This window comes from Artemia franciscana, chromosome 19 (assembly GCF_032884065.1).
Source record: "Artemia franciscana chromosome 19, ASM3288406v1, whole genome shotgun sequence".
NCBI lineage: Eukaryota > Metazoa > Arthropoda > Branchiopoda > Anostraca > Artemiidae > Artemia > Artemia franciscana.
The window spans coordinates 7,100,564-7,128,060 of record NC_088881.1 but is presented as its reverse complement, the minus strand read 5'-3'; the positions used below and the strand labels follow the sequence as shown (position 1 = coordinate 7,128,060).

The 27,497-nt window shown below is 35.1% G+C and overlaps 2 protein-coding genes across 2 annotated transcripts in view; one reads left to right on the top strand and one right to left on the bottom strand.

Moving 5' to 3' along the window:
- The window catches only part of LOC136039234 (protein rogdi-like), a 65,329-nt gene that overhangs the window by 16,179 nt on the left and 21,653 nt on the right, over window positions 1-27,497 (top strand). The window contains exon 2 of the mRNA XM_065722786.1: window positions 13,209-13,452. Coding sequence (XP_065578858.1) covers window positions 13,225-13,452 — 228 coding nt within the window. The 5' untranslated portion in view covers window positions 13,209-13,224. The remainder of the gene's footprint in view (window positions 1-13,208; window positions 13,453-27,497) is intronic.
- Window positions 3,449-6,130, bottom strand: LOC136039649 (uncharacterized). Its single transcript, XM_065723551.1, has one exon. The coding sequence runs from the start codon at window positions 6,128-6,130 to the stop codon at window positions 3,449-3,451; it is 2,682 nt and encodes an 893-aa protein (XP_065579623.1).

The window sequence follows — 27,497 nt, the reverse complement described above, 5'->3', positions numbered from 1 at the left end:
ACATATACTTAGATCAGCTCATCAGTATAAATCGACTGCCGTCGAAAAAAATCTATCTGTCTTAGTTCAAAAGTTGACTTTTTTGCCCTAGGCCAAGTTTCTAACGTCATCACTTAGAAAGGAGCAAAGGATAAACTCTAATTTCCTTAGCAATGAGAGGACTTTTCAAACAGTTCGTGGTAACGAACTATAGTAAGAAGACACCCGGCTCAATAGTAACCGAAGCTCTAAAAAACAGAGTTTTGATACCAATAGTTACATCAAAAGAATCGCATTTTCATGCTGATTTTAAATATATAAGTTTTGTCAAGTTTAGTCTTACCCATCAAAAGTTACGAGCCTGAGAAAATTTGCCTTATTTTAGAAAATAGGGGGAAACACCCACTAAAAGTCATAGAATCTTAACGAAAATCACACCATCAGATTCAGCGTATCAGAAGAACCGTACTGTAGAAGTTTCAAGCTCCTATCTACAAAAATGTGGAATTTGTATTTTTTGCCAGAAGACAGATCACGGATGCGTGTTTATTTATTTTTTTCCAGCGGTGATCGTATCGACCCAGTGGTCTTAGAATGTCACGAGAGGGCTCATTCTAACGGAAATTAAAAGTCCTAGGGCCCCTTTTAAGTGACCAAAAAGATTGGAGGGCTCATAGACCCCCTCCCACGCTCATTTTTTCCCAAAGTCACCGGTCAGAATTTTGAGATAGCCGTTTTATTCGGGATAGTCGAAAAACGTAATAACTATGTCTTTGGGGACAACTTACTCCCCAACAGTTCCCATGGGAGGGGCTGCAAGTTACAAACTTTGACCAGTGTTTGGTTATGGTAATGATTATTGGGAAGTGTACAGAGATATTCAGGATTTTTTTTTTTTTGGTCAGAAGGAGGGTTACGTGGGAGGATCTTTCCATGGAGGAATTTGTGATGGGAGAAGAGAATTTCCATAAAGGATGCGCAGGATTTTCTAGCATTATTTAAAACAATGAAAAAATATATGAAAAAGTTTTTTCAACTGAAAGTAAGGAGCAGCATTAAAACTTAAAACGAACAGAAATTGTTAAGCATATGAGGGGTTTACCCCCTCCTAATACCTTGCTCTTTACGCTTAAGTATTTTTAATAGTTTTAAGTATTTATTTTACGGTTATTCTTAAGGAATTAGTGCAAAATTTAAGCTTTAGTGTAAAGAGCGTGGTATTGACGAAGGGGCGAACCCCCCATATACTTAACAAAGACCTTAATGTCTAAATACTTAATAAAGACGAATATAGAAGTTCGTTACGTAAGTTAATTCGTAACTTACGTATATTTTTACTAATAAAAACTTGCTTAAAAATTAAAAGTTCTAGTTGCCTTTTTAAATAACCAAACAATTGGAAGGCAACTAGGCCTCCTCCTTCGCTCCTTTTTTTTCTCAAAATCGTCTGGTCAAAACTATGAGAAAGCCATTTAGCCAAAAAATATTAGCATGCTAATTTCGTTTTAATTATTTATGTGCGGAAAGCCAAAACTAAAACATGTATTAAGTCAAAAACGTTCAGAAATTAAATAAAAAAACAAGTTCTTTCGACTGAAAGTAAGGAGCGATATTAAAACTTAAAACGAACAAAAATTACTCCATATACGAAAGGGGCTTCTCCCTCCTCAGCGCCCTGCTCTTTACGCTAAAGTTTTCTACTGTTTTAGAAAACAGGGTTGAGAGAAAGAGTCAAACTTTAGCGCAAAGAGCAGGGCGCTGAGGAGGAAACAGCCCCATTCATATACGGAGTAATTTCTGTCCGTTTTAAGTATTAATTTCGCTCCTTACTTTCAGTTAAAAAAAACACGTTTTTTTTATTTAATAAAGTTTTTGAAAAGTAGAGTTGAGAGAAAAAGTCAAACTTTAGCGTAAAGAGCAGGGTGTTGAGGAAGGAACAGCCCCTTTCATATACGCAGTAATTTCTGTTCGTTTTAAGTTTTAATGTCGCTCTTTAGTTTCAGTTAAAAAAACTTATTTCTTTATTTAATAAAGTTTAAGAGACACTTCTGATATCATTTCTCTACTGCAATCCCAAGTGCGAAAAACCGAATGATAAACTCAGCTGAAATCACAAACAGAAATGGGTAGAAACAATAGATGGTAGCACTTTCGATCCCCACTTTTTTATTTCTGTAATTTTCTCTATTTATCACTCAAAGAAGATATATTGGCTGTAGGGCCGGGTAACTGCCGCATATATTTAACACTCATAGATTTTATTCTATCTTCAATTTGAAACTGGTGCTTGCCTGCTAGAACAGAGCTTTCCACTCAAAAGAAGAAACATGGCTTGATGGAACGAAAGCTTCCATAGGCAATACAACTCCGATTCGCTTCACACACTATAGGCTCTGGCTCAAGGACAAGCAAAACCATCCTTTTTGGCCTCATGCAAGAGTTCTATGAAGCTTTCCAAAATGCAAAGTCGTATTCATCAATCCGACCTAAGGCCACACTTTCCGTAAAAACCGCAGAGGTTAAACCCTTACCACTTTCTAGGAATAAGCTGAAATCGGGGTGCAAGGGACACAAAAAAAAAGAAAACCAAAGTGTTGCTCTTGCAACACAATAATCTTCCAAGCATAGAATTAACACACATCACTATCAATAAATAAATGAAACTCAAAACAAACAGAAATTACAATAAGTAGCCGAGTCAAACTCAAAACGATCAAAACTTAACATGAGTAGGGCTGATAACACCACGCACTCTCAAGACCAGAACATAATTTGCACTTTATTGAAAGCAATATACATTTTAAATGTTTTAACTTTTTACTTTAATAAAAACAAATATGAGCTCTTATCTCTTGTTCTTAGCAGTAATTTTTAATGTTTAAGTTGTATGGAATAAAAAAAAAAAAATTAAATCCGGGACTTTATCCATGTTCTTTTTAGGGAGGGAAGGGGAGGAAGAGCCTTCCAAAAGAAATTCGGTATTTTGGGAGTTTGGGATAAACTTTGTTTGGGAAGGAGAAGGGCTTTCTGAAAGGATCTTTTAACTTGTATTTTTACAACCAGTTTACATGTTATAGATTTTTTCTGGGGGTGGGGGGCTAAAACTGGGTACCCCTCCTGGATACATAAGTGCTGATACTCCTAAAAAAGGCATTAGTTGGCTAAAGGGCTAGTTACCAACCTTCTCCACTTTCGAAAACCAAAGAAACTTGTATTTTAGCCTGGTTAGCTCTGGGTGCCATCTTTCAATGGGTGGACCTGAGGCTAGTAGATCAAAAGAAGAAGAAGATGCAGCACACTGATTCAGCAGAAAGTTTACCCTCTGTCCATCAAATTAATGTTATAACCGTTGACGTTGACGTTGACGTAACTCCCCTCTTGCTGTTCAGCCTAGAGGACGTTCTATGGCAAGTCGATTCTTACTTCTTAATAAATAGTAGGAGGAAATCGTATTTCCTGAAACTTTAATTCAAATGTCCTTTAATCTTCCAATTCTTGTCAGAAACTGTATGACCAGACTAACAATCATACAATTTTCTTCTTCACTATCAAATCCTCCTAATAACATATATAGGCTCGACTGCACTTTCTTCTGTCTGAAAAATTCGGTTATTTCACGTCTTTCTTGTTCGCTTTCACGGCAAATTATCATCAAGTGTTCTATAGTTTCTAATGCACCACACTCAGGACATTCCTCACTCTGTCCTAAAAATTTTGCTTTGTAACAACCAACTCCAGCATGGTGTGATCGGAGTCGAAACAGTTTCTTTGCTTCATATCTAGTGAGTCCTTTATACACCTTCGTTTCTATATTTCTCTGTTTTTTCATAGTCACAAAAAGATTCCCAGTCAAATCTCTAATCGCTTTAAAACCCTGACGATCAATCTCTTTAATCACTTTATCAAATATCATAACTTCGTAAGGAGTTTCCATGTCGGTTACAAGTGTTCCTGACTCAACTGCGGATTTGGCCTTCAAATCTGCTATTTCATTTCCAGAGATCCCAATGTGGGCGGGAATCCACTGAATAACTACTTTCTTCTTTTTTAATATGTCTTGTAGTTTAATGTAACATATAAGGACATCTCTATTTGGTTTTGCCATAGTATTAGCATTTACAACTGCTTGAATAGCACTTTTTGAATCAGAGCAAATGATAACCTTGTCCTCTTCAACAGATTCCTCAATGAACTCCAGCACCTTCTTAATGGCGTAAACTTCTGCCAGGAATACACTGCTCTCTGGAGGTAATTTAAATTTTTTGGACACATTTTTGAAAGGGCACCAAAACGCTGCTCCTACATGCTTCATTTCATCTACTTTTGATCCGTCAGTGAATAATGGAAGGAATCCCTTGTACTCTTTTTCCATCATCATGCAGAATGCCAAGTCCGCTGGAGTATCTTGGTCCATATTGAATTCTAATCTTGAACTGATCCTGTTTTCCTCCCATGGTGGAGGGACACCTATTTCACCAACTCTTAACATTTTGGAAAGTACTATATCAATTCCATAACTTTTACAAATTTCTACTGCTGCTTCAAGACAATTGGATTGATTTCTTGCTTTAGATGTGTTGGCAGTTGCTTGGCGACCAGGTTTGATGATTTTTGACTTAACTGGGTGGTTATTTTCTAAAGACCAAATCCTCTGTACATATTTTAAAAATCTGATCTTTCTTCGTGTTTCCAGGTCTGCTAGACCACTTTCTGATAGAAGGAAACTAACAGGTGTTGTTTTTCTTGCTCCAAATGCAATTCTTATGGCTGAGTTTTGGATTACATCTAATCTTGCAATGGTTGAGTGACAAGCTGTGCCATAAATTGTTGAGCAATACTCCATTTTAGGCAATACATATTTGATATAATACTGGATCAAAAGTTCTGCTGGTAATCCTCTAGCCATATAGGCCAAACTCTTCATAACATTGAGTCTTTTCAAACATGTTGATTTAAGATACATCACATGGGGTTTCCAGGTAAGTTTATTGTCAACCACTACACCTAGTATTTTTGCTTCACTAACATATTCAACTGGGTGGCCACTTAAGTACAGATCTGGAAGGGTTCCAATTCTTTTCCTAGTGATAACAATTGCCTTCGTCTTTATTGCAGAAAACTTTAAGTCAGCTTCTTTGGACCATTTTTCTAATTTTGCAATGACCTGGGTTATTAAGGTCTTTATATGGTAGGTGTCACGCGCCATGACCCACGCAGTATTGTCATCTGCGAAAATAGCTCCTCCATCATCCTTCATGTTGATAGGAATATCATATGATCCTATGTTGTACATGTCAGGCCCTAATGCTGATCCTTGAGGGATTCCTCTTTCAGGAAACACTGTTCTATTTGAAATTGTTCCACCAACTCGCACTTTAACTTTTCTTCCTATTAAATAATCATTTAAAAATGCTAACATTTGGCCTTTTATGCCAGCTGTTACTAGGCCTCCAACCATTTTTCTATGAAGCATATTATCAAAAGCGCCTTCAATGTCAATTAAAATCGCTGCTAAAATCCACCCATTTTGTAAAGCATATAATGCCTCCTGTTTGAGGCACATAAGACTGTCTTCTGCACTTCTATTTTTTCTAAAACCACACTGAATGTCTTTCAAAATTTTCTTCTGTTGTGTCACAGCTTCTAGTCTCTTCTTCACCATCCTTTCCATAACTTTCCCCAAAACAGGGAGAAGGGTAATGTATCTATAGTTTTCAATCTTTGATAAGTCTTTGCCAGGCTTTGGTAGCATTACTGCTTCACCATACTTCCAAATATCAGGAAATTTTCCCTCCCTCCATATACCATTGATTAATTCTAGCAGTACATTGATCCACAATTTGGGGAGCGACTTCACGAACTGTGGCAAAATTTCGTCTGGTCCAGGAGATGTATCAGAAAGCTTATTAATTACATTCGTTAATTCCTGTTCAATGAATGGTCTATTGTATGGTTCGTCTTGTCCTTGTGTTCCAAGGTCGCTTACTTTTGTGTCCATATTGGTCTTCTTCTGTATATCCGGATCTCCCCGGCCAACGGTAGAGCTCATGAATTTGGCAGCTGCATCAGCTTTTTCATCATCAGTCACAAGAAGCTTAATATCAGATGCAATAGGTGGGTTGCTCCGGCCTGAAGTTGCTCTGTTATTCATCTTTTTCATAAACTCATATACTTTGGATGTTGGTTTTCGAAAGTCAAGTTTGTTTATAAAGTTATTCCATGATTTTTTCTAGGCTTCAAGTACTGTTTTTCGAAATATAGCATAAGCTCTGTTCTTTTCAATAAGGCTATGAAGATTTCTCACCAGATTATTTATTCTCTTTTTTGCAATGAATTCTCTTTTGGCTTTCGAACAATCTTCATTCCACCAGATACACCCTTGGTGACGGCTGATTTCTCTATATGGTACAACAGTTTTGGCTATTTCGATCAATTTCTCTTGAAATATTTCAACTTTCCTAGATAATTCTACTTCTTCCTCTGTTAGTGATTTCACATCAAACTCGTCCAGTGCTTCTCTGAGTATAGACCAGTTAAAATTTTTAGTTTTGAATCGCATTCTCTTATTACCTTTGGGAAGGACTTCTTCATTAATAGTGCACAATATGGGGTTGTGATCACTGGCCAGTTCACTTTCAGCATCACATTCTATGTTTAATTTGATATAGAGTCTAGGATTGCATAATATCAAATCAATTGTTGTTGTCTCTCCTGTCTGGGGATTAACTCTAGTTGGCATCCCAACAGGTGTTGCTAAGCATATTGGGCTATTTATTAAACAGTTTTCTAAACTTGTTCCAGAACTATTTACATTTCTACACTTGCACCAAGATTTACTATGTGCATTCATATCACCCAATATTATCAGGTCCTCTGCAACTGGTATCATTTTAATAATTTCATCTATCCTTTCTCCCAACAGTCCATTATTTCCAGATGGGTTATATACACATATAACATTCATTTTCTTTTCATTTTTAAAAAACAGTTTAGTTCCAACTACTTCCATTTCATTATCAATTGATTGCTGGCTTGCTAAGTCCAATTCTTCATAATGAATATGACTTCTTATTCCAATCATAACTCCACCTTTTCTTCCTGTTCTTCTATCATTTCTCAAGATGTTGAAACCTTTGCAGGGGCTCATGATATTTGGTTTTAGCCAAGTTTCTTGAATACAAAAAATATCAATGTCTTTTCTGTCACAATATTGAAGCAATAATTCCCTTTTTTCTCTCATGATTTAACATGCATTCCAGGATAATATTTTGAGCTGCATCAAGGACATGTTCTGTTTTCCAAGGTGCTACTTGTTTCACAAACCAATTTTACATCATTGCGGTCTAGTTTTCCAAATTTCATTTGCTCAACCAATTCACACAGTTTATCTACCTTTTCATTCAATGGCAAGTTTTCAATACTCAGTATTCCTGGGGTTATAAGCATCCCAATCACTAACTTCTTTGCCGTCATTTGTTGCAATTCTGCTGCAGTGTTACTGATTATTCTTTTCTCAGGATTCAGGTTATTCTGGACTACATGAGCATAACTTCTAAATGTTGTCCTTGCTCTTTTAAATCCCATGCCATACTTTTCTACCACTTCTAGCACTTGTTGGTTCTCCCTTCTTACTGGGCATACTGATGAAGTGGATGAATGGTTTTGTTTACAATTGGCGCACCTGTATCTGCTGGTACGCTCAACTACAATCTCCTGTTTCAGAGGGCAATCACGGCTTTGATGATTCTTGGCACATCTGAGGCAGATCTCCTTTGATTTACAATCTTTCTGAAGATGCCCATATTTCTGGCATTTGTAGCACTGCATCACCTTCCTATGGTAGGGTAAGACATCTCTGTTTCTACCGCAGCACCACACACTTGCTGGGGTTATAATTGATTCAAAAACCACCATTACTGACAGGCTGTCTTCAAGCTTTTTTAGATCCCGGTTATACCTCTGCATTCTAATCACTTCTTTTACAGGCACAGCAGATTGGATACTTTCCTCAATTTGTACAATTGATAAATATAAAGGAATTCCTTTCATCACACCTCTTGATACATGTTCTTTCCTTAAAACTGTTACTTCTATGTTATTCACAGTTTTGATTTCCAATGCTGATTTCATCCCGCTCTCATCTTTTAAATGCAAGTAAATAGTGTTCCCTTCACGATTTATTTCAAACTCAAATCTGCCACTAATTTTATCCTTGAAAAACTTACAAAGCTCGTATTCATTTAAGAACTTGGCATTTATATCAACTGCTTTGATTACAACACTTCCATGTATCATTTCCTTTTCAGGTATTTCCAATAATGGGATCTGGAAATTTGAAATATTTCTCCTATCTTTTGCAAGTGACAGGCCTTTGGCCTTCTGGTCTGGTCTTTGGTGAACAAATTGTCTCTTTGGTGCTCCCCTTTCAATCTGAACACTTTCATTACTAATAGGTGAGGTCACTCTCCTTTTCAAGTTATTCTCTTTTCCTCTTGAGCATAGTCCTTCCACTACTCTTGGATTTACCATAGTCATATCATCGGATTCAAAGTTTGTGTCAGGTGGAGAATGGTCAATACCTTCTAACTCACATTCTTCCACTTCAAGTCCATTATATCTGTTACTCACTGTACAAGCATACTGTGCCTGGTTCAGCACTGGTGCTCGATTACTGTACACTTGCTGTCCATATAGTTGTGTCATAACTTGGCCTGATTCAAGTCCATCATTTGTGTTATTCACTGTATACATATACTGCTGTGATGGGTTGGAAGTTGGGGTATATACTTGTCCATAAACATTTGGTACGACTGCCGGAAACATGACTTTTTGCATACCACTAGGTATATTCCACTGCATTTGCATCATCTGTGGTCCTGGGGCCCTATTTACAGGCCCCTGCATGGGACTATGAACCACTGAATACTGTCCAACACTAGTAGGAGCTACTGTACCCCCAGCTGGGGGGGCAGTTTGACTGTTCATGATACCACTAGTCTCCAGTCCACAAAATCATTTATTCCAAAATTTTCTCAAACAGACTTCATACACCACAAACAAGTTTTTAGTTAAAAACCTTATTCACAAGAAGCACGTGCTCACTTTTTTTTTTCCATTAATGATATAACCTTTAGCGTTTAATTGGACTGTGTTAAATTCGGGGAAGTCTTGGCAAGTTTTTATTTTTCAATGTTCTAATTATAAAAAAGAAACGTATTTTGTGTTCTGTGAAGTGCAAGTGATCCTCTGGCCTTTAGAAGATTTAAGGGTGTGAGTTGTTTATTGTTGTTTACTTGTTTATTGTGAGTTCTGTTAATTCTAAGTTTGACTTGATTATTCTTTTAATTAGATGTTTCTTTTTATCTACTGCAGCATCTGTTGTCTTTTATGTTTGATGGATTTAATTTCTATTCTTTTGTGCTTTAGTTATTTGTTGGTCGTAATCTATTTTCCCTTTAAGTTTGAATTATTATTTAACTTTATTTTTTATTACAATACTAGATTTTTATGTGGCTCTTTATTTTCCTTTCAAACTTCTTTTTTAGATTTTTTTTTTGTAATTTACTTCCTATTTGTTTGTAACTGCTATTTTATTATTATTATTATTATTTTATAATAACTATTATTTTATAATAATTATATTTTATTATTATTGTTTTATTATTGGTTGTTCTTAAGAATATGTGTTCAGTATCTTTCACTTGTTCTGCTTAAGAATTAAAATATTGGCTAAAGTTCAAAATTCAGATAAAACTTGAATATAAAGGCAAACTTTCAATCAGCAGTACTGCAGTTTTATAGTATAAATTTACACTGATAATATATCTTGGTTCTAATATTATAAAATTAAATTATATAATATTATATTATAAAGGTTATAATATTAATTTGGTAATATATACACTGATAATATCTGATAATATATTGACTGATAATATACAGAGTCTCAGATAGATGTGGATGGAGATCAATATTCATGTGAAATAAAAATCTGCATGTATTTTGATCTGTAGGGCTGAAGCCATCTGATCGAATCCTATACACACATATGTTATATCCAAGCCTATACACATATCTTAACCCATTAATTTATTAAAAGAATATTGGTATTTTATATTTTCTTGTTGCTCTTTATTTTGTTTAAATAAATATATCTGAAGGCCATTAAAAATTATTTTGTTGCTAAAACATTAAATTAGTGGCATGTTACTATGCAACTAGATTTGTTTCTTCCGTTTGTTGTCTTAATTGATGTTTTCTTGGCCTGGGTATATATATGCCCGGAAGTTTTAAAGTAGATGTTTAAAAAGTTCAAGTTTTTCATGAAAGAATTTATAAAACAAAATTTTTTCTTGCATAATTCATAACTTTTGCAAGGGCTCCTTTGGTCTAGTCTATTTACCCTGGAAGTTTCACGCTGATCATAAAAAAAACCATGTTTGCCCCATTTTCAGGTTTTCATAAACCAACAACGTCCATTTTTTATACACAAAACCAGTAAACCAGGTCAGAGGTGCTTCACAGATAAATTAAATAAAAAAACTAGTTTTTTAACTGAAAATAAGGAGCGACATTAAAACTTAAAACGAACAGAAATTACTCCGTGTATGAAACGGGCTGTCCCTTCTCAACGCCCCGCTCTTTACGCTAAAGTTTGACTCTTTCTCTCAATTCTACTTTATTAAACAGTAAAAAATTTTAGCGTAAAGACCGGGGCGTTGAGAAGGGAGCAGCCCCCTTTATACACGGAATAATTTCTGTTCGTTTTAAGTTTTAATGTCGCTCCTTACTTTCAGTAAAAAAATTAGTTTTTTTTATTTAATTTCTGAACGTTTTTGAATTAATGCATGTTTGATTTTGCTCTCCGCACATAAATTATTAAAATGAAATTTGCATATTAATTCTTTTTTTGGCTAAATGGCTTTCTCTTAGTTTTGATCAGACGATTTTGAGAAAAAAGGGGAGGGGGAGGAGGCCTAGTTGCCCTCCAATTTTTTGGTTACTTGAAAAGGCAACTAGAACTTATAATTTTTAACGAGTGTTTTTATTAGTAAAAAATATGTAACTCTAAAAAATATTTATTAGTAAAAAATAGGTTTACATATTCAGTTGAATATGTAAAAAATAGTCAACTGAAAGTACTACTACTTTCAGTTGAAACAAATTTTTCAATTATTTTTTTATAATAATACTAGAGAATCCTGTGCCCCCACCATTTGAATTTCTCTTCCCTCATGACATATTCCCCAAAGGAAAGATCCTCCCACATAGCCTCCTCCCCCTACACTTCCCAATAACCATTACTGTATGTAAACACTGGTCAAAGTTTGTAACTTCCAGCCCCTCCCCCAGGGACTGTGGGGGGGGATAAGTCATCACAAAGACATAGGTTTTCGACTATGCTGAACAAAATGGCTATCTCAAAATTTTTATCCGTTGACTTTGGGAAAAAATGAGCGTGGGAGGGGGCCTAGGTGCCCTCCAATTTTTTTGATCACTTAAAAAGGGCACTAGAACTTTTCATTTCCGTTATAATGAGCCCTCTTGCGACATTCTAGGACCACTTGGTCGATACGATGACCCCTGGGGAAAAGAAGAAAAAAAAAAAACAAATAAACACGCACCCGTGATCGGTCTTCTGGCAAAAAATACGAAGTTCCACATTTTTGTAGATAGGAGCTTAAAACTTTTACAGTAGGGTTATCCGACACGCTGAATTCGATGGTATGATTTTTGTTAAGATTCTATGACTTTTAGGGGAGGTGTTTCCCCCTATTTTCCAAAATAAGGCAAATATTCTCAGGCTCGTAACTTTTGATGATAAAGACTAAATTTGATGAAACTTATATATTTAAATCAGCATAAGAATCCGATTCTTTTGATGTATCTTTTAGTATCAAAATTCCGTTTTTTAGAGTTTCGTTTACTATTGAGCCGGGTCGCTCCTTACTACAGTTCGTTACCACGAACTGTTTGATAAAAAAGGTTTTTAGACCCAGATTAAAAAAAATAAATGTTTACCTTTTTTCTTTTCTTTTTTATGTTTGATTCTGAAGTATACTGTGTAAATCACATCTTGATACTCCCCCCTCCTTGTTTCCTTTGTTAACATGATGTTGGAAGGAGAGGGGGGAGTAATATTGTGTTAATGTATGTATTGGAGAAGAATGGATTTTTTTATGTATCTAATTAAAGTCCTGTTTTCTGGCACTGGGTTTTGAGCATTTTTTTAAGCTAGTTCGACAAAAATTGTTTTCAGGTTCTCCATGTTCAGTCCACTGAAAAACTTAACTTAAAAGCTTAACTTAAAAGCTTATTCGCGTCCTGACCATTGGTCAGCGTGGCGCAGCAACCGATCTCTTGATGCGTGGTTGGGGGCAAATCATTCGACGCTTCCCATGTTTTCTCCCAGATACCCAATTAGATCTGGGTCGACTGTGTCTGAGTTTACAGGGTCACACCATTGACCCTTGTTCGAAACCAAATAACCAGCAACACCAAGACTCGAACCCCTGACATGTCCAATCCCGCAAAACTTTAAATTGTTTTCATATTACAAGTATCGACTGTGTTGGACATGGGTTCTTCAAAATTAAAACAGGCTAGAATAACATAGATGAACATGGACTTTGAATGACTCAAACACGGATACTGTACTCAAATGATAATGTGTATAAACCATATTCAACTATGTTGTGGATATGGCGTTGCCTGTAAACGGGGATCAATTTGAATTTATTTGTGGTGCTATAAATCTTACTGTTTTGAGTCTTATTTAGAGTCTTAGTATAGATTCCCGGAGTATAGATCATAATATAGATGATAGTACAGACTCATAGTATAGAAAGTATCTGTATCACCTCTGGAACCCAGCAGCATCTACAATTTGAGTATTTAGATGCTACACTTGATGAGAGTCCATACTGGAAACTTGGCCTATATATGTAAATTGACGAAAGTAGACAAGTTAGTTTCATGAGAGTAAAATAAATGATCAAAACTTGGACAAAGGATTAAACTGTGTATTACTAGGTAAACCTATTATAATAGCTGAAAATAGTGGTAGGAACTGGTTGGACCTTCTGTATAATTACTTTTTAGCAGTGCCCCTTTCTGAAAAATTCACAGAAATTGAGCTTTATAATCCACGTTTTAGATGTATTCTAGACACTAGGAAAACATATCTGAACAGATATAGGTTATTACTCATTCAATGGGATTCTTTTTAGGGTGAAGTTTATCAACATGTCCTCAAATCGAAACTACAAGAGACAGCTCGAAGATGAACTTAGAGGAATAGTGAAGTACATACACTCTGCAGCCACAGCAGCAGCAACATTTTTCCCTATTGGAATAACGGATGTACAGAAAGAGTATGTTCAAGAAAAATATGTTTTGGGAATGTCAACAAATTCATCACAGGACCAGCTTCGATGTGTTCTCACAGTCCTTGGTGACACAATCAATCATGCAGTAAGTTTTAATTAATATCAGTTTTTTTCTGCTATTTGGTATCTTGAAGCGTATGGTGCACATAATCCAAATCTTTTCTAGGGAGTTAGTTCACATTTAAATTGGATTCAATTTTTGTTCAATTGTACTTGGCAATAAGACTAAATTCGTGTTTATAATTAAAAAAACAGCAAGTAGACAACGAATATGATAAAAATTAAATAATTTTAAACAAAAATTAAATAATAACAGAAAAATTAATAAAAATAATTAAACAACAATATAATACAAACGACAACAAAATTTAAACTACAAAAAAAGTAATTGAAAAATATAGCAGTAATAACATGCCTGTACAAACAGCAAGACATTATCAACGCAAAAATGGGAGGCTAGTGTGTATTAACTGAAAAAAAAAAAAAAAAAAAAACGAGAAACAAAGAACCCGCCGACTTAATGAAAACAAAATAAAAGTGAAAAACAACTCCATAGCAGCAAACAAACTAGAAAGATTATTATGTAACCAAGAGCAAAGCCAAAAGAGACGAAAATATTGTACAGAGAGAATGATATATATATATATATATATATATATATATATATATATATATATATATATATATATATATATATATATATGTATGTATATATATATATATAAATAAGTTGTTTGTCTGTTGACTGACGTCATGTTTGTTTGTCGACTGACGTCATGTTTGTCGAATGACGAAATTACAGACCGGGACACAAATGACGACCGGGACACTCAAAGAGAAATTACAGACTGGGACACCTGGGGTTGGGGTGGCGCGAAGCGCCACCCCAACAGCTAGTATATATATGTATATATAATGACGACTTATACTTACTTACGACACGACTGCCTGTCCACGGATTATTCTTTATGGTTGATTGTGTATGGCTATTCTGTTTGACCTATGTGATTGTATGGATGAGTAGGGTTAAGGCCTCATTCAAGTACTGGCCTATATTAATTACTAATGTAGGAAAACAGTCTTCCTTTTCTCATTCTGTCTTTTTTTTCATGTGTTTGTGCTGTTGCATTGGTGATTTCTTTCTTCGTTATATATATATATATATATATATATATATATATATATATATATATATATATATATATATATATATATATATATATATATACATTTATATATATATATATATATATATTTTCTATTTTACTTCTTTTTTAATTCACAATTGTTTTAGTTTTGTTTTTTCTTTGCTCTTTTCTTTGTATTTTACTTTTTTTTTAATTCAGCATTGTTTTAGTTTTTCATTTTTTCTTTGCTTTTTTCTTGTATTTTATTCCTTTTTTAATTCAGCACTGTTTTTAGTCTTTTGTATTTTCTTTGCTTTTTTCTTGTATTTTACTTCTTTTTAAATTCAGCATCGTTTTTAGTTTTGTTTTTTCTTTGCTTTTTTAAATCAGCCTTGTTTTTAATTTGTTTTGTTTTTCTTTATTGTTTTCTTTAGTTTTCTTTTTTCTTTAATCCAACATTGTTTTTAGTTTTTCTTTTTTTTCATGTATTTAACTTCTTTTTTATTTCAACCCTTTTTTTAGTTTTTATGGCACTTGGTATTAACCAAGTGACATATAGCAATCGCAATTTCTGTCGGTCTGTCGTTCTGTCTGTCTGTCTGTCGGTCCCGGTTTTGCTACTTTTGGCACTTCCAGGTAAGCTAGGACGATTAAATTTGGCTGGCGTATCAAGGACCGGACTAGATTAAATTAGAAATAGTTGTTTTCCCAATTTGACTATCTGAGGGGAAGTGGGGGCCAGTTAATTCGGAAAAAATAGAAAAAATGAAGTACTTATAACTTACGAATGGTTGTTCAGATTTTAATTAAATTTGATGTTTGGAAGGATATCGTATTTCAAAGCTATTATTTTAAATCCCGACCGGATCTGGTGACATTGGGTAGGGGGGAGTTGGGAGGGGGAAACCTAAAATCTTGGAAAACACTTAGGGTGGAGGGATCGGGATGAAACTTGGTGGACAAAATAAGCACAAGTCCTAGATACATGATTGACGTAACCGAAACAGATCCGCTCTCTTTGGGGTAGCTGGGGGGGAGGGTTAATTCTGAAAAATTAGAAAAAATGAGGTATTTTTAACTTGCGAACGGGTATTCGGATCTCAATGAAATTTGATATTTAGAAGGATATCGTGTCTCAAAGCTCTTATTTTAAATACCCACTGGATCTGGTGACATTGGTGGGAGTTTGGGGGGGGTACTTAAAATCATGGAAAACACTTAGAGTGGAGGGATCGGGATGAAACTTGGTGGGAGAAATAAGCAGAAGTCTTAGATACGTGATTGACATAATTGGAGCCTATCCGCTCTATTTGGGGGAATTTGGGGGGGGGGGTTAATTCTGAAAAATTAGAAAAAATTACGTATTTTTAACTTACGAAAGAGTGATCGGATCTTCGGCTTTAAATTGATTAGGTTGGAGGAGGAGCGTGCGTAGCTGTGTTGGCCTCAGGCGGCTTGGTGCTGCAGTGAGTTATTATTATTAGTAGTAGTATATATATATATATATATATATATATATATATATATATATATATATATATATATATATATATATATATATATCTATATACTATATATACTATATATACTATATATATATATATAAATATTTATACATATATATATATATATATATATATATATATATATATATATAACTATATATATATATATATATATATATATATATATATATATATATATATATATATATATATATATATATATATATATATATATATATATATTTATATATATATATACTAGCTGTTGGGGTGGCGCTTCGCGCCACCCCAACACCTAGTTGGTGGGGCGCTTCGCGCCCCCCCAAGCCCCCCCGCGCGCGTAAGTCGTTACGCGCCATATTAGTTACGCGCCATTGTAGTTGTGTCCCTGTGTCCCACCTGTGAATATAGATAGATTTATATATGTGTTTCAAACTACGTAAAAATTGCGAATATACAACATTCTTGGCTTTCCCATTGTCTGTCCATATACAAAGCCGTATGTACTAATAATGACGTCATATGCAAACACTCTTTTTACAAACAAACAAACATGCATACACACAACTCGTTTTTATATAGATAGATAGATAGATAGATACATAAAATATACATAAAATACATAAAATACATAAATTAACTACATAAAACTTGTGAATATACAACAGTCTTCGCTGTCCCATTGTCTGTGTTGCAATCTTTTAAATTGAAAAAGCAGATCCGTTGAAATCATGGGAATGCGAGGAATAAGAACAGCCTCACCCTCATAAGGCCCTGTCAAGATTGTGGCCTCTATTAGGTTTTCCATTTTTTTTTTTTACGGCAAGTCGCGTGCCATTGCAAAGCTTTGGTGGGTTGATATTTCTTAAAAGTATTATTGGTACGCCTATTTTTAGTTGTAGCACGTGTGGTGGAAACCCTGAAGGATCTATGGAATTTAAAAATTCAGATGGATAATTAACCGCTTCATTTGTTTCCGAAATACAAATTAACTGCGTAAAACTTGCGAATATACAACATTCTTCGCTGTCCAATTCTCGCTGCATATAAATAGATTGTCAGGTTTACCGACCCTCGAACATGCAACGTACAATTGTCCATGGGAAAAACAATCAGTATTAAGATCAATACCACATTTTTTTAATGATTGACCTTGAGCTTTGTTAATGGTGATTGCAAATGCTAATCGAATTGGGAATTGCAATCTTTTAAATTGAAAAGGCAGATCCGTTGGAATCATGGGAATGCGAGGAATAAGAACAGCCTCACCCTCAAAAGTCCCTGTCAGGATTTTGGCCTCTATTAGGTTTTCCATTGTTTTTTTTACGGCAAGTCGAGTGCCATTGCAAAGCTTTGGTGGGTTTATATTTCTTAAAAGTATTATTGGTACGCCTATTTTTAGTTGTAGCACGTGTGGTGGAAACCCTGAAAGATCTATGGAATTTAAAAATTCAGATGGATAATTAACCGCTTCATTTGGTTCCAAAACTGTGTCGACTGACTTGTAAAGGACTGCCTGGTCTTGAATCTTGGTCAAAACAATATTGTTGATTTCGTGGACGTCTATATTTTTGGGTGCGAGAATCGCTCTTTCACTTAGCCATTTATTATTTTTTATAATTTTTTAGAATATTCGGAAATACTTTTTCAATCAATTCATTTTTGGACGTCACTAAATTACAGAAATCAGCAGGTAGTTGTATACGTCCTGAAATTGAGTCTACTGGGAGCTTTCCGTTTCCCATTGCCAGCAATTGATCTGAAAATGTTTGACCAGAGTCATCGTTTTGCAATCGGACACGCATATTTGTAGTTAATTTTAATGTTTTTACGTGTGCCCATAGACTCTTTGAGCATATTCATCAGTCATTGTAAACTTAAACATTAATAGATTTCTACGCGAACATATGTCTTATATAACTTGAATGACGTCACCTTCAAAGCAAAAATGACGGCAACTAATTTCATGACGTCAGCCGAAACATGACGTCACCTGATCCACAGATCCACAGACAGACAGACAACTTATTTTTATATATATACTAGCTGTTGGGGTGGCGCTTCGCGCCACCCCAACACCTAGTTGGTGGGGGCGCTTCGCGCCCCCCCCAAGCCCCCCCGCGCGCGTAAGTCGTTACGCGCCATATTAGTTACGCGCCATTGTAGTTGTGTCCCTATGTCCCACCTGTGAATATAGATAGATATATATATATATATATATATATATATATATATATATATATATATATATATATATATATATATATATATATATATATATATAGTGTCCCGGTCGTCATTTGTGTCCCGGTGTTCCAGTCTGTGATTTCTCTTTGAGTGTCCCGGGCGTCATTTATATTCCTTGTGTCCCGGTGTCCCGGTCGTCATTTATATCCCCCTGTGCCCCCCGGCGTCCCCATTGTAGTTGTGTCCCTGTGTCCCGGTCGTCATTTATATTCCCTGTGTCCCGGTCGTCATTTATACTCCCTGTGTCCCGGTCGTCATTTGTGTCTCGGTGCTTTGTTGATTGCTAATTTATATTATATTTATATTTATATTTTTTATATTTATTAATATTTTTTTAGTTTTCTTTTTCTCTTATTTTTCAGTTTTTTCCTTTTTTTTAGTTTTTTCTTTTTTAGTTTTTAGTTTTTTTTGTTTTTTACCTTTTTTTAGTTTTTTTAGTTTTTTAGCTTTTTTAGTTTTTTTATTAGTTTTTAGTTTTTTTTTAGTTTTTGCCTTTTTTTAGTTTTTTCAGTTTTTTTTAGTTTTTAGTTTTTTACCTTTTTTTTAGTTTTTTTTAGTTTTTTAGCTTTTTTAGTTTTTTTTCTTTTTAGTTTTTTTTTGTAGTTTTTACCTTTTTTAGTTTTTTTTCTTCTTTTGTATTAGTGTGAAATAATTCAGACGTCATATGCGGACAAACACGACGTCACTCGACAGACAGACAGACAGACATAACCCACAAACAACTTATTTTTATATATATTTATTCATATTTTTTTAGTTTTCTTTTTCTCTTTTATTTTTCAGTTTTTTCCTTTTTTTTAGTTTTTTTCTTTTTTAGTTTTTAGTTTTTTTTTAGTTTTTTACCTTTTTTTAGTTTTTTTTAGTTTTTTTAGTTTTTTAGCTTTTTTAGTTTTTTTATTAGTTTTTATTTTTTTTGTAGTTTTTGCCTTTTTTTATTTTTTTTCAGTTTTTTTTTAGTTATTAGATTTTTACCTTTTTTTAGTTTTTTTTAGTTTTTTAGCTTTTTTAGTTTTTTTTTTCTTTTTAGTTTTTTTTGTAGTTTTTACCTTTTTTAGTTTTTTTCTTCTTTTGTATTAGTGTGAAATAATTCAGACGTCATATGCGAACAAACATGACGTCACCTGATCCACAGATCCACACACAGACAACTTATTTTTATATATATAGATATATATATATATGTTTTTAACTATATATATATGTTTTAACTACGTAAAACTTGCGAATATACGACATTCTTCGCTGTCCCATTGTCTGTGCATATAAATAGATTGTCAGGTTTACCGACTCTTGAACATGCAACATATAATTGTCCATGGGAAAACAATCCGTATTCAGATCTAATGTACTCAGATCTAGGGTGACCAGATCTTAATGAAATTTGATATTTAGAAGGATTTTGTGCTTTAAAGTTCTAATTCTAAATTCCTACCAGATCCTGTGACATTGGGGGGAGTTGGAGGGGGAAAATGTGAAAATTGGGGTAGGTTTTTCTTACTAGTAGATGATCGGATCCTAATGAAATTTGATTTTTAGCTGGAATTCATGTCTCAGAGCTCTTATTTCAAATCCCAACCAGATCTTTTGACATTGGGGGGAGTTGGAGGGAGAAATCTTGGAAAAACACTTGGAGTGGAGGAATCGGGATGAAGCTTGGTGGATAGAATAAACAAATGTCCTTGATACGTGATTGACAGAATCGTACTGGATTCACTCTCTTTGGGGGAGTTGGGGGGAGGGGTTCAGTGATTTGGCGAGTTTGGTGCTTCTGGACGTGCTAGAACGATTAAAATTGGTAGACGTGTCAGGGAGCTGTACAATTTGACTTGATAAAGTCGTTCTCCCAGATTCCACCATCTGGGGCTAAAGGGAGAGGAAAAATTAGAAAAAATTAGGTATTTATAACCTACGAGTGGGTGATCGGATCTTAATGAATTTTGATATTTAGAAGGACATCGTGACTCAGAGCTCTTATTTTAAATCCTGACCGGCATTAAGCCTCTTATTTTCCTTTTTAAATCAATCTATTGATTCATAGAATTTTGTTAGAGCTCATACCATATGATCTCTTGGCTCTTAGCTCTTCTCGCCTCGTCAGAAGTGCCATATGAGCTCTTAGCTCTTGTTTATAATTTCATTCGTTAGAAAACTTTGGTTTTCTAAGAATCCTCGAAGAAAGCTTTCAACTAAGTTTGGTGTTTAGTTTCGAATTAATCAACAGAGGTATTTTAAATAGCCTATCCCTAGGAAAAAAAGCGGAAAAAACAATAAATTTTAAAATGCACTCTATGCATGTCGTCACAGCTTCGTATACATGGGGATTTTGTTATTGAGAATGATAGTGCTCTTTTTCTCATTTTCTCTTCTCCCTTGGTCGGTAACCAACCTTTGCAAGACACAGCCAAATATATTACTATTTCTCGGCTGAAGCATCTCGCCAAAGGAAGCTGTCTATCAAAACTTTTGACAAGACTTGATAATTGGTGCTATTTGAAGTTTTGACAATAGACGGTCTTTAGAGAATTAAAAGACAGAAGGCTAACCTAACTTCAATTTTGAAGCTCGATGTTTTCAAGTTCACATAATCACGGCCTTAAGGATACAAGAACAATCAGAAACATGGACAATTGAAGGAAGGATTGCGCAAGGACTAGATTAAACAAGAGCCAAGAGCTCATATGGCATGAGCTCTAGCAAAATTCTAAGAATTAATAGATTGAATTAAAAGGAAAATCAAAGGCTTAATACCGGTCAGGATTTTAAATAAGAGCTTTGAGACACGAGGTCCTTCTAACTATCAAAATTCTTTAAGATCCAATCACCTATTCGTAAGTTAAAAATACCTCATTTTTTCTAGTTTTTCCTCTCCATTCAGCCCCCCTAGATGGTCGAATTAGGGAAAAGCGGGGAAATTAAGTCAATTTGTGCAGGTTTCTGATACACCTACCAATTTGCATCGTCCTAGCACGTCCAGAAGCACCGAGCTCGCCAAAGCACTGGAGATTGGATCCAGTCTGGTTACGTCAATCACATATCTACGACATGTGCTTATTCTTCCCACCAAGTTTCATCCCAATCTCTCCACTCTAAGTGTTTCCAAAATTTCCGTTTTCCCTCTCCAACCTCCCCCTCCAAATGTCACCATATCTGGTCGGGATTTAAAATAAGAACTCTGGGACATGATTTCCTTCTAAATATAAAGTTTCATTAAGATCTGGTCACCCGTTCGTAAGTAAAAATACCTAAATTTTTCTAATGTTTCCAAATTAACAACCCCCCAACTCCCCAAAGAGAGCATATCCATTCTGGTTATGTCAATCACGTATCTAGGACTTGTACTTGTTTTTCCCACCAAGTTTCATCCTGATCTCTCCACTCTAAGTGTTTTCAATATTTCCAGTTTCCCCCTCCAACTCCCCCCAGTGTCACTGGACCCGTTCGGGATTTAAAATGAGAGCTCTGAGTTACTGGGTCCTTCTAAATATCAAATTTCATAAGATTTGATCACCTGTTTGTAAATTAAAAATACTTCAATTAATAAATACTTAAGCGGATCTGTTTCGTTTAAGTCGATCACGTATCTAGGACTTGTGCTCGTTCTTCCCACCAAGTTTCATCCCAGTCTCTCCACTCAAAGCATTTTCTAAGATTTCTGGTTTCCCCCTCCAACTCCCCCCAGTGTCGCCAGATCCGGTTGGGATTTAAAATCAGAGCTCTGAAGCACGAGATCCTTCTAAATATCAAATTTCATTAACATACAATAACCTGTTCGTAAGTTAAAAATACCTCATTTTTCGAATTTTTCAAATTAACCACCCCTCCACCCACCTACCCCCAGATGGTCGAATCGGGGAAGCAACTATTTCTAATTTAATCTGGTCTACTCCCTGATATTGCCTGCCAACTTTCATTGTCCTAGCTTATCTGTAAGTGTACAAACTAGCAAAAGCAGGACCTAGAGACAAACAGGGAGACTGACAGAAATTGTGATTGCTATGTGTCACTTGGCAAATACCAAGTGCCATAATAATAGAGCTCAAATAAGTATCTCAAACGGGTAAAAAAGAAATGGCAATAGATCAGAAAGGGGAAATAGTTATTGTGCCCATACATCATCAAATAAAAAAAAAGAGACAAAGGAGTTGATTTTAGTTCAGGACATATATAAGAAATTATTAAGGTGCTCCAAAATAAAGAGGATGAAGCTTTTATGGAGCCTCTCTGTAACAGCCTGATTCTAGAGTAAGCTGATATTGCTAATGGGGTTAAGCAGGGGACTTAGGGTTTACTTCTAGCCGGGACTTCTAGCCGACTCAGGAATGGTAACCATGATGTTATTTTGAGAACAAATTTCTTTGCTGCCAGCAGGGCACTGGAACATCAGAGAGCTGTCTAAGGACTCATTTTCAAGGAAATTATTACATCCAGTGCCTTTTTTACCATCAAAATATAATAAAAAAAATGGTAATAAAATTACCAAATTTAAAATAAAATAAAATTTGAGAAAAAACTGCATTTTCATATACAAGATGATGAATGACGTCATAATCGTAGGTTACAGTCGGTTGCAACTAGGGTTTGTCCTTTAATATATCCAACATTGAGTTTCAAAAATTCATTGACTTTTATGGGATTTATCCGCCTTTCCGAAAATCAGGGAAATTTTTTCAGGTGCTTAGCTTTTGACGGATCATTTTAAACTTGAAAAATTTATTATATTTTAAATAAGCATCAAAATTGAATTCGTTTGATATGTTCAATATTATAAATACTGTGTTTCTTTCAGTTTCGGTTATAGATGAAGTTCTTGGCTATATCTTCTCGGCAAAAGCAGAATCTTTGGCAGCATTTTTAAAAAATTTCAAAGAAAAAAATCGCTTAACTCTTGTGCGAGTACGTTTCACAAAATATCTTATGGTTATTGCTATAAATTGTTCTTTCCAAGTTTACAAATATTCGTTGCAAAAACAAAAAAATTGATTCTTTCAATATTTCCTTGCGACAGTAGGGATCGAACCTGAGCGCCTCTAGATGAGCAGCGCAGTCGTATCCACTAAGCTGTCACAAGGTACCAGTGGAGAGGATTTATTGAGAAAGTGACTTGTGTAATTGATTATAACAGCTAATGTCACTTGAAGTAACGATCCATTACCAGTGGCATATTTTACAATCAGGATTGCAAGATTATCATCAGGTTTTTGCCAAATTAAACAAGATTGTAGCAAAGAATTGATTAAATTAAAGCCGATTAGGAGAATCACCATAAAACTTATAAGCCTTTATAATTACACTAAGCTATTACTGACTGGAATCCTTTGATAAGGGGTTTTCTGGGGGCTGGCGTTTTTTTTTTTCAGCTACAATTTTTACAGCTACAATAATATTAGCTAAAATGCCTATTAGTACATGAAAATGACTGATACCTAACCAGCAATACATTAATTTACTGGAAGCAATCACCTATTAAACAAGAGCCTTTAAACTCAAGCCACCTATGACAAGGAATGCCTTCTCCCAAACATTAGGAGTGTTGGTTCAATAATTTCATCCTTTAAAAAAAATACAATAAAAAAAAACAAAAAATACATTCATGTTTTTTTCTGGCAAAAAAAACAACAAAATTCCACATTTTTTAAACACGAGCTTGAAAACTCTACGATAGGGTACTCTTATATGTTGAATCTGATAGTGTGATTGTGTACTCTTTAATTAGTATTATACACTTCATTATTAGGTGCTCCAGAGGAATTATACATCATCAAATAAAAAAAGAGACAAAGGAGTTGATTTTTGTTTAGGACATATATAAGGAATTACTAAGGTGCGCCAAAATAAAGAGGATGAAGCTTTTATGGAGCCTCTCTGTAACAGCCTGATTCTAGAGTAAGCTGATATTCCTAATGGGGTTAAGCAGGGGACTTAGGGTCCCCTGAAGTAAGAAGGGACTTACTTCTAGCCGGGACTTCTAGCCGACTCAGGAATGGTAACCATGATTTAAATTGGTCTAAACAGAAAATATTACCAAACAGAAAATTAGTGGGTTTGTAAAATTGGGGAAAAATCCTCAGTACAGGAAACGCAAGTAAATTTTATCCCTCCTTTCTTTTAAGGTGAAATTGAGTATTGCTTCAAGGAGGAAGGAGAACAACATTTTGTTCTCTTTGCAAATGATCCTGAGCACTTTTAGACCAGCTCAATTTCGTTGCTAAGTTCACTTGAAAGTTGTAAATGTCAGACCAGACATCCATATTCCAATATTGGCCATTCAAAAGATAAGTAAACATGGAGGGAGGCATCTTAAGACACCTAAATTTGTTTAAACTTTAATTGATGGATAGTGATATATTTGATTGTTTAAATGTTCGAAATAAGTATATCCAACTTAAGATTATTAGAAATTGTGACACAAATGAGCTTAACAAGTTTCTCTAGCATTAGGGTGGGACAGGGTCTAGAAAAACGGGAGTAGATTTCGTGAAGTTTATCATCATTGTATTTGATTTGATGGTATTTACATTCATATTTAGATTCTTATCTTCATCTGAAACAAGCGTTAGGCATTGAGGGGATCACTTGTAATATTCCTCTGACACTTCAAGGATTGACAATTCATCCACATATTTCCATCTTTGAGAGAACTTCTGATCAAAATTCATTAATCATTTCTAGAAATAAAAGCGGCCCTAATACAGTGGTGTTCGTGTAACTGAACCCCAAGCAACTGAACCAGCATGCAACTAAATCCCATAGGCCTATAACTGAAACCCTGTGCAAGTGAACCCTTGTCTAATTGAACCCTCATGCCACTAACAACTGAACCACTGTGCAACTGAACCACTGGGGAACTAAACCCCTCTGCAAATGAACACTTGTGTAACTGAACCCCAAGCAACTGAACCAGCATGCAACTAAATCCCATATAACTGAAACCCTGTGCAAGTGAACCCTTGTCTAATTGAGCCCTCATGCCACTAACAACTGAACCACTGTGGAACTAAACCCCTCTGCAAATGAACACTTGTGTAACTGAACCCCAAGCAACTGAACCAGCATGCAACTAAATCCCATATAACTGAAACCCTGTGCAAGTGAACCCTTGTCTAATTGAACCCTCATGCCACTAACAACTGAACCACTGTGCAACTGAACCACTGTGGAACTAAACCCCTCTGCAAATGAACACTTGTGTAACTGAACCCCAAGCAACTGAACCAGCATGCAACTAAATCCCATATAACTGAAACCCTGTGCAAGTGAACCCTTGTGTAATTGAACCCTCATGCCACTAACAACTGAACCACTGTGCAACTGAACCACTGTGGAACTAAACCCCTCTGCAAATGAACACTTGTGTAACTGAACCCCAAGCAACTGAAGAACCATGCAACTAAATCCCATATAACTGAAACCCTGTGCAAGTGAACCCTTGTCTAATTGAACCCTCATGCCACTAACAACTGAACCACTGTGCAACTGAACCACTGTGGAACTAAACCCCTCTGCAAATGAACACTTGTGTAACTGAACCCTTGTGCAACTAAACCACCATACTTTGTTTTTCAGTAATCTCCAAATATGAGACAATATCATTGCGTAAAAAACAAGTCAGAATCATTACATTTTCTACCTTGCTGGAATAGCTTGTTTTAAAGGCCATGACATAAATGCCTGTCAAGAGGATTCATAAGAAAGCTGTTTTGTTGTCAACAATCAAAGAAAATTGGATGTTAGAAACAATTAAAGACAGAAAGTAAAACAGTTCAAAATAGGGATGATACCTTTTTATTGACAGTGAATAGATATAAAAATTTTTTTAACTGAATATTTCGAACACATATACAGTGTTCATCATCAGCAGTAAAACTAAAAGACATGAATAAAATAAACTAGGTATGAATTTTGTTTATTTTTATTCATGTCTTTTAGTTTTACTGCTGATGATGAACACTATATGTGTTCGAAATATCCAGTTAAAAAAAATTTATATCTATTCACTGTCAATAAAAAGGTATCATCCCTATTTTGAACCGTTTTACTTTCGTCATGGAAAGGCAGTGTGGTCTTCGAAGTTATCTAAATTAAAGACAGATTTATTTCTACCTTTTTTAAAGCATGTTAGTGGAGGTTCCATTCTCTCAGTCACTGTCTACAGGTCCAGGTATTTACCACCCTCCCCCCTGAAAATACCCCCGCGGAAAATACCCCGTTCCGCAGCTGCTTGGTTTCCAATCACAATTGACTTATAAAAAAAGGACTAGAACAATAAATTTCTAATTGGATGAACATCATCTGAAGTTTCTACAATCGTGAGGCAGAGGTAGGAAGAGGAAGGGGCATTCCCCCTCCTATACAGAATAAATTGTGCTCATTTTTGGGGTTTAATGTTACTCTGCTTTCATAATAACAGCACAGACCAGAAAAATTCCCAGAAACCAATAAGGATTAAATATCAATATCACATTTTTGATGTGTTTTTTTTTTTTTTTTTAGTTGTTTTAATCCAAAAAAAAATAACTAAATTCCCTAGATACAGCGCTGGGGATGATATATTAATTTCTCCCTTAGGAGTAATTCTATATTTATCTGAAGGCTAAATGAGAATTGGGGTGTTTTAGTATTAAAATACACCCTCTGAGGCATCTCCCTTTCTCTCTTACAGCTATAAAACAATCATAGAGCCCAATTGCAGAGCTTTAAAACCCTTATGCAAATGTTTGGAATGTAAAATGTAAGAAATTGATACTTGCATAGACCTTAAAAATATTTTGGCTAAATAAGAAGGAAGAAAGATGCATCAAAGGGTGCATTTTAATACCAAAACATCCTTACTCTCATCAAGCCTTCAAATAAATACAGAATTAGTTATAAGAAAGTGACAAGGGGAGGATGGAGGTATAAACTAATATATAATCCCCTGGGCTGTATCAAAGATTTTTGTTTTGGGGGTCATTTTTTAGGGGGGGGGGGAGTAAAAACAACTTAAAAAAAAAACACATCAAAAAATGAAATTAATATTTCATCCCTCTTGATTTCTGAGAATATTTCTGGTCTATGCTGTTATTATGAAAGTAACAATAACCCGAAAATGGACAGAATTCATTCCATTTTTTTGGGGGACTGCCCCCTCCTCATCTTCACCTCCATCTCACGGTTGTAGAAAGTATGGAGGATGCTCATTAAATCAAAAATTGAAAGTTCTAGGCCTTTTTCATAAGTTAATAGAGATTGGAAACCAATCAGCCACAGGGGAG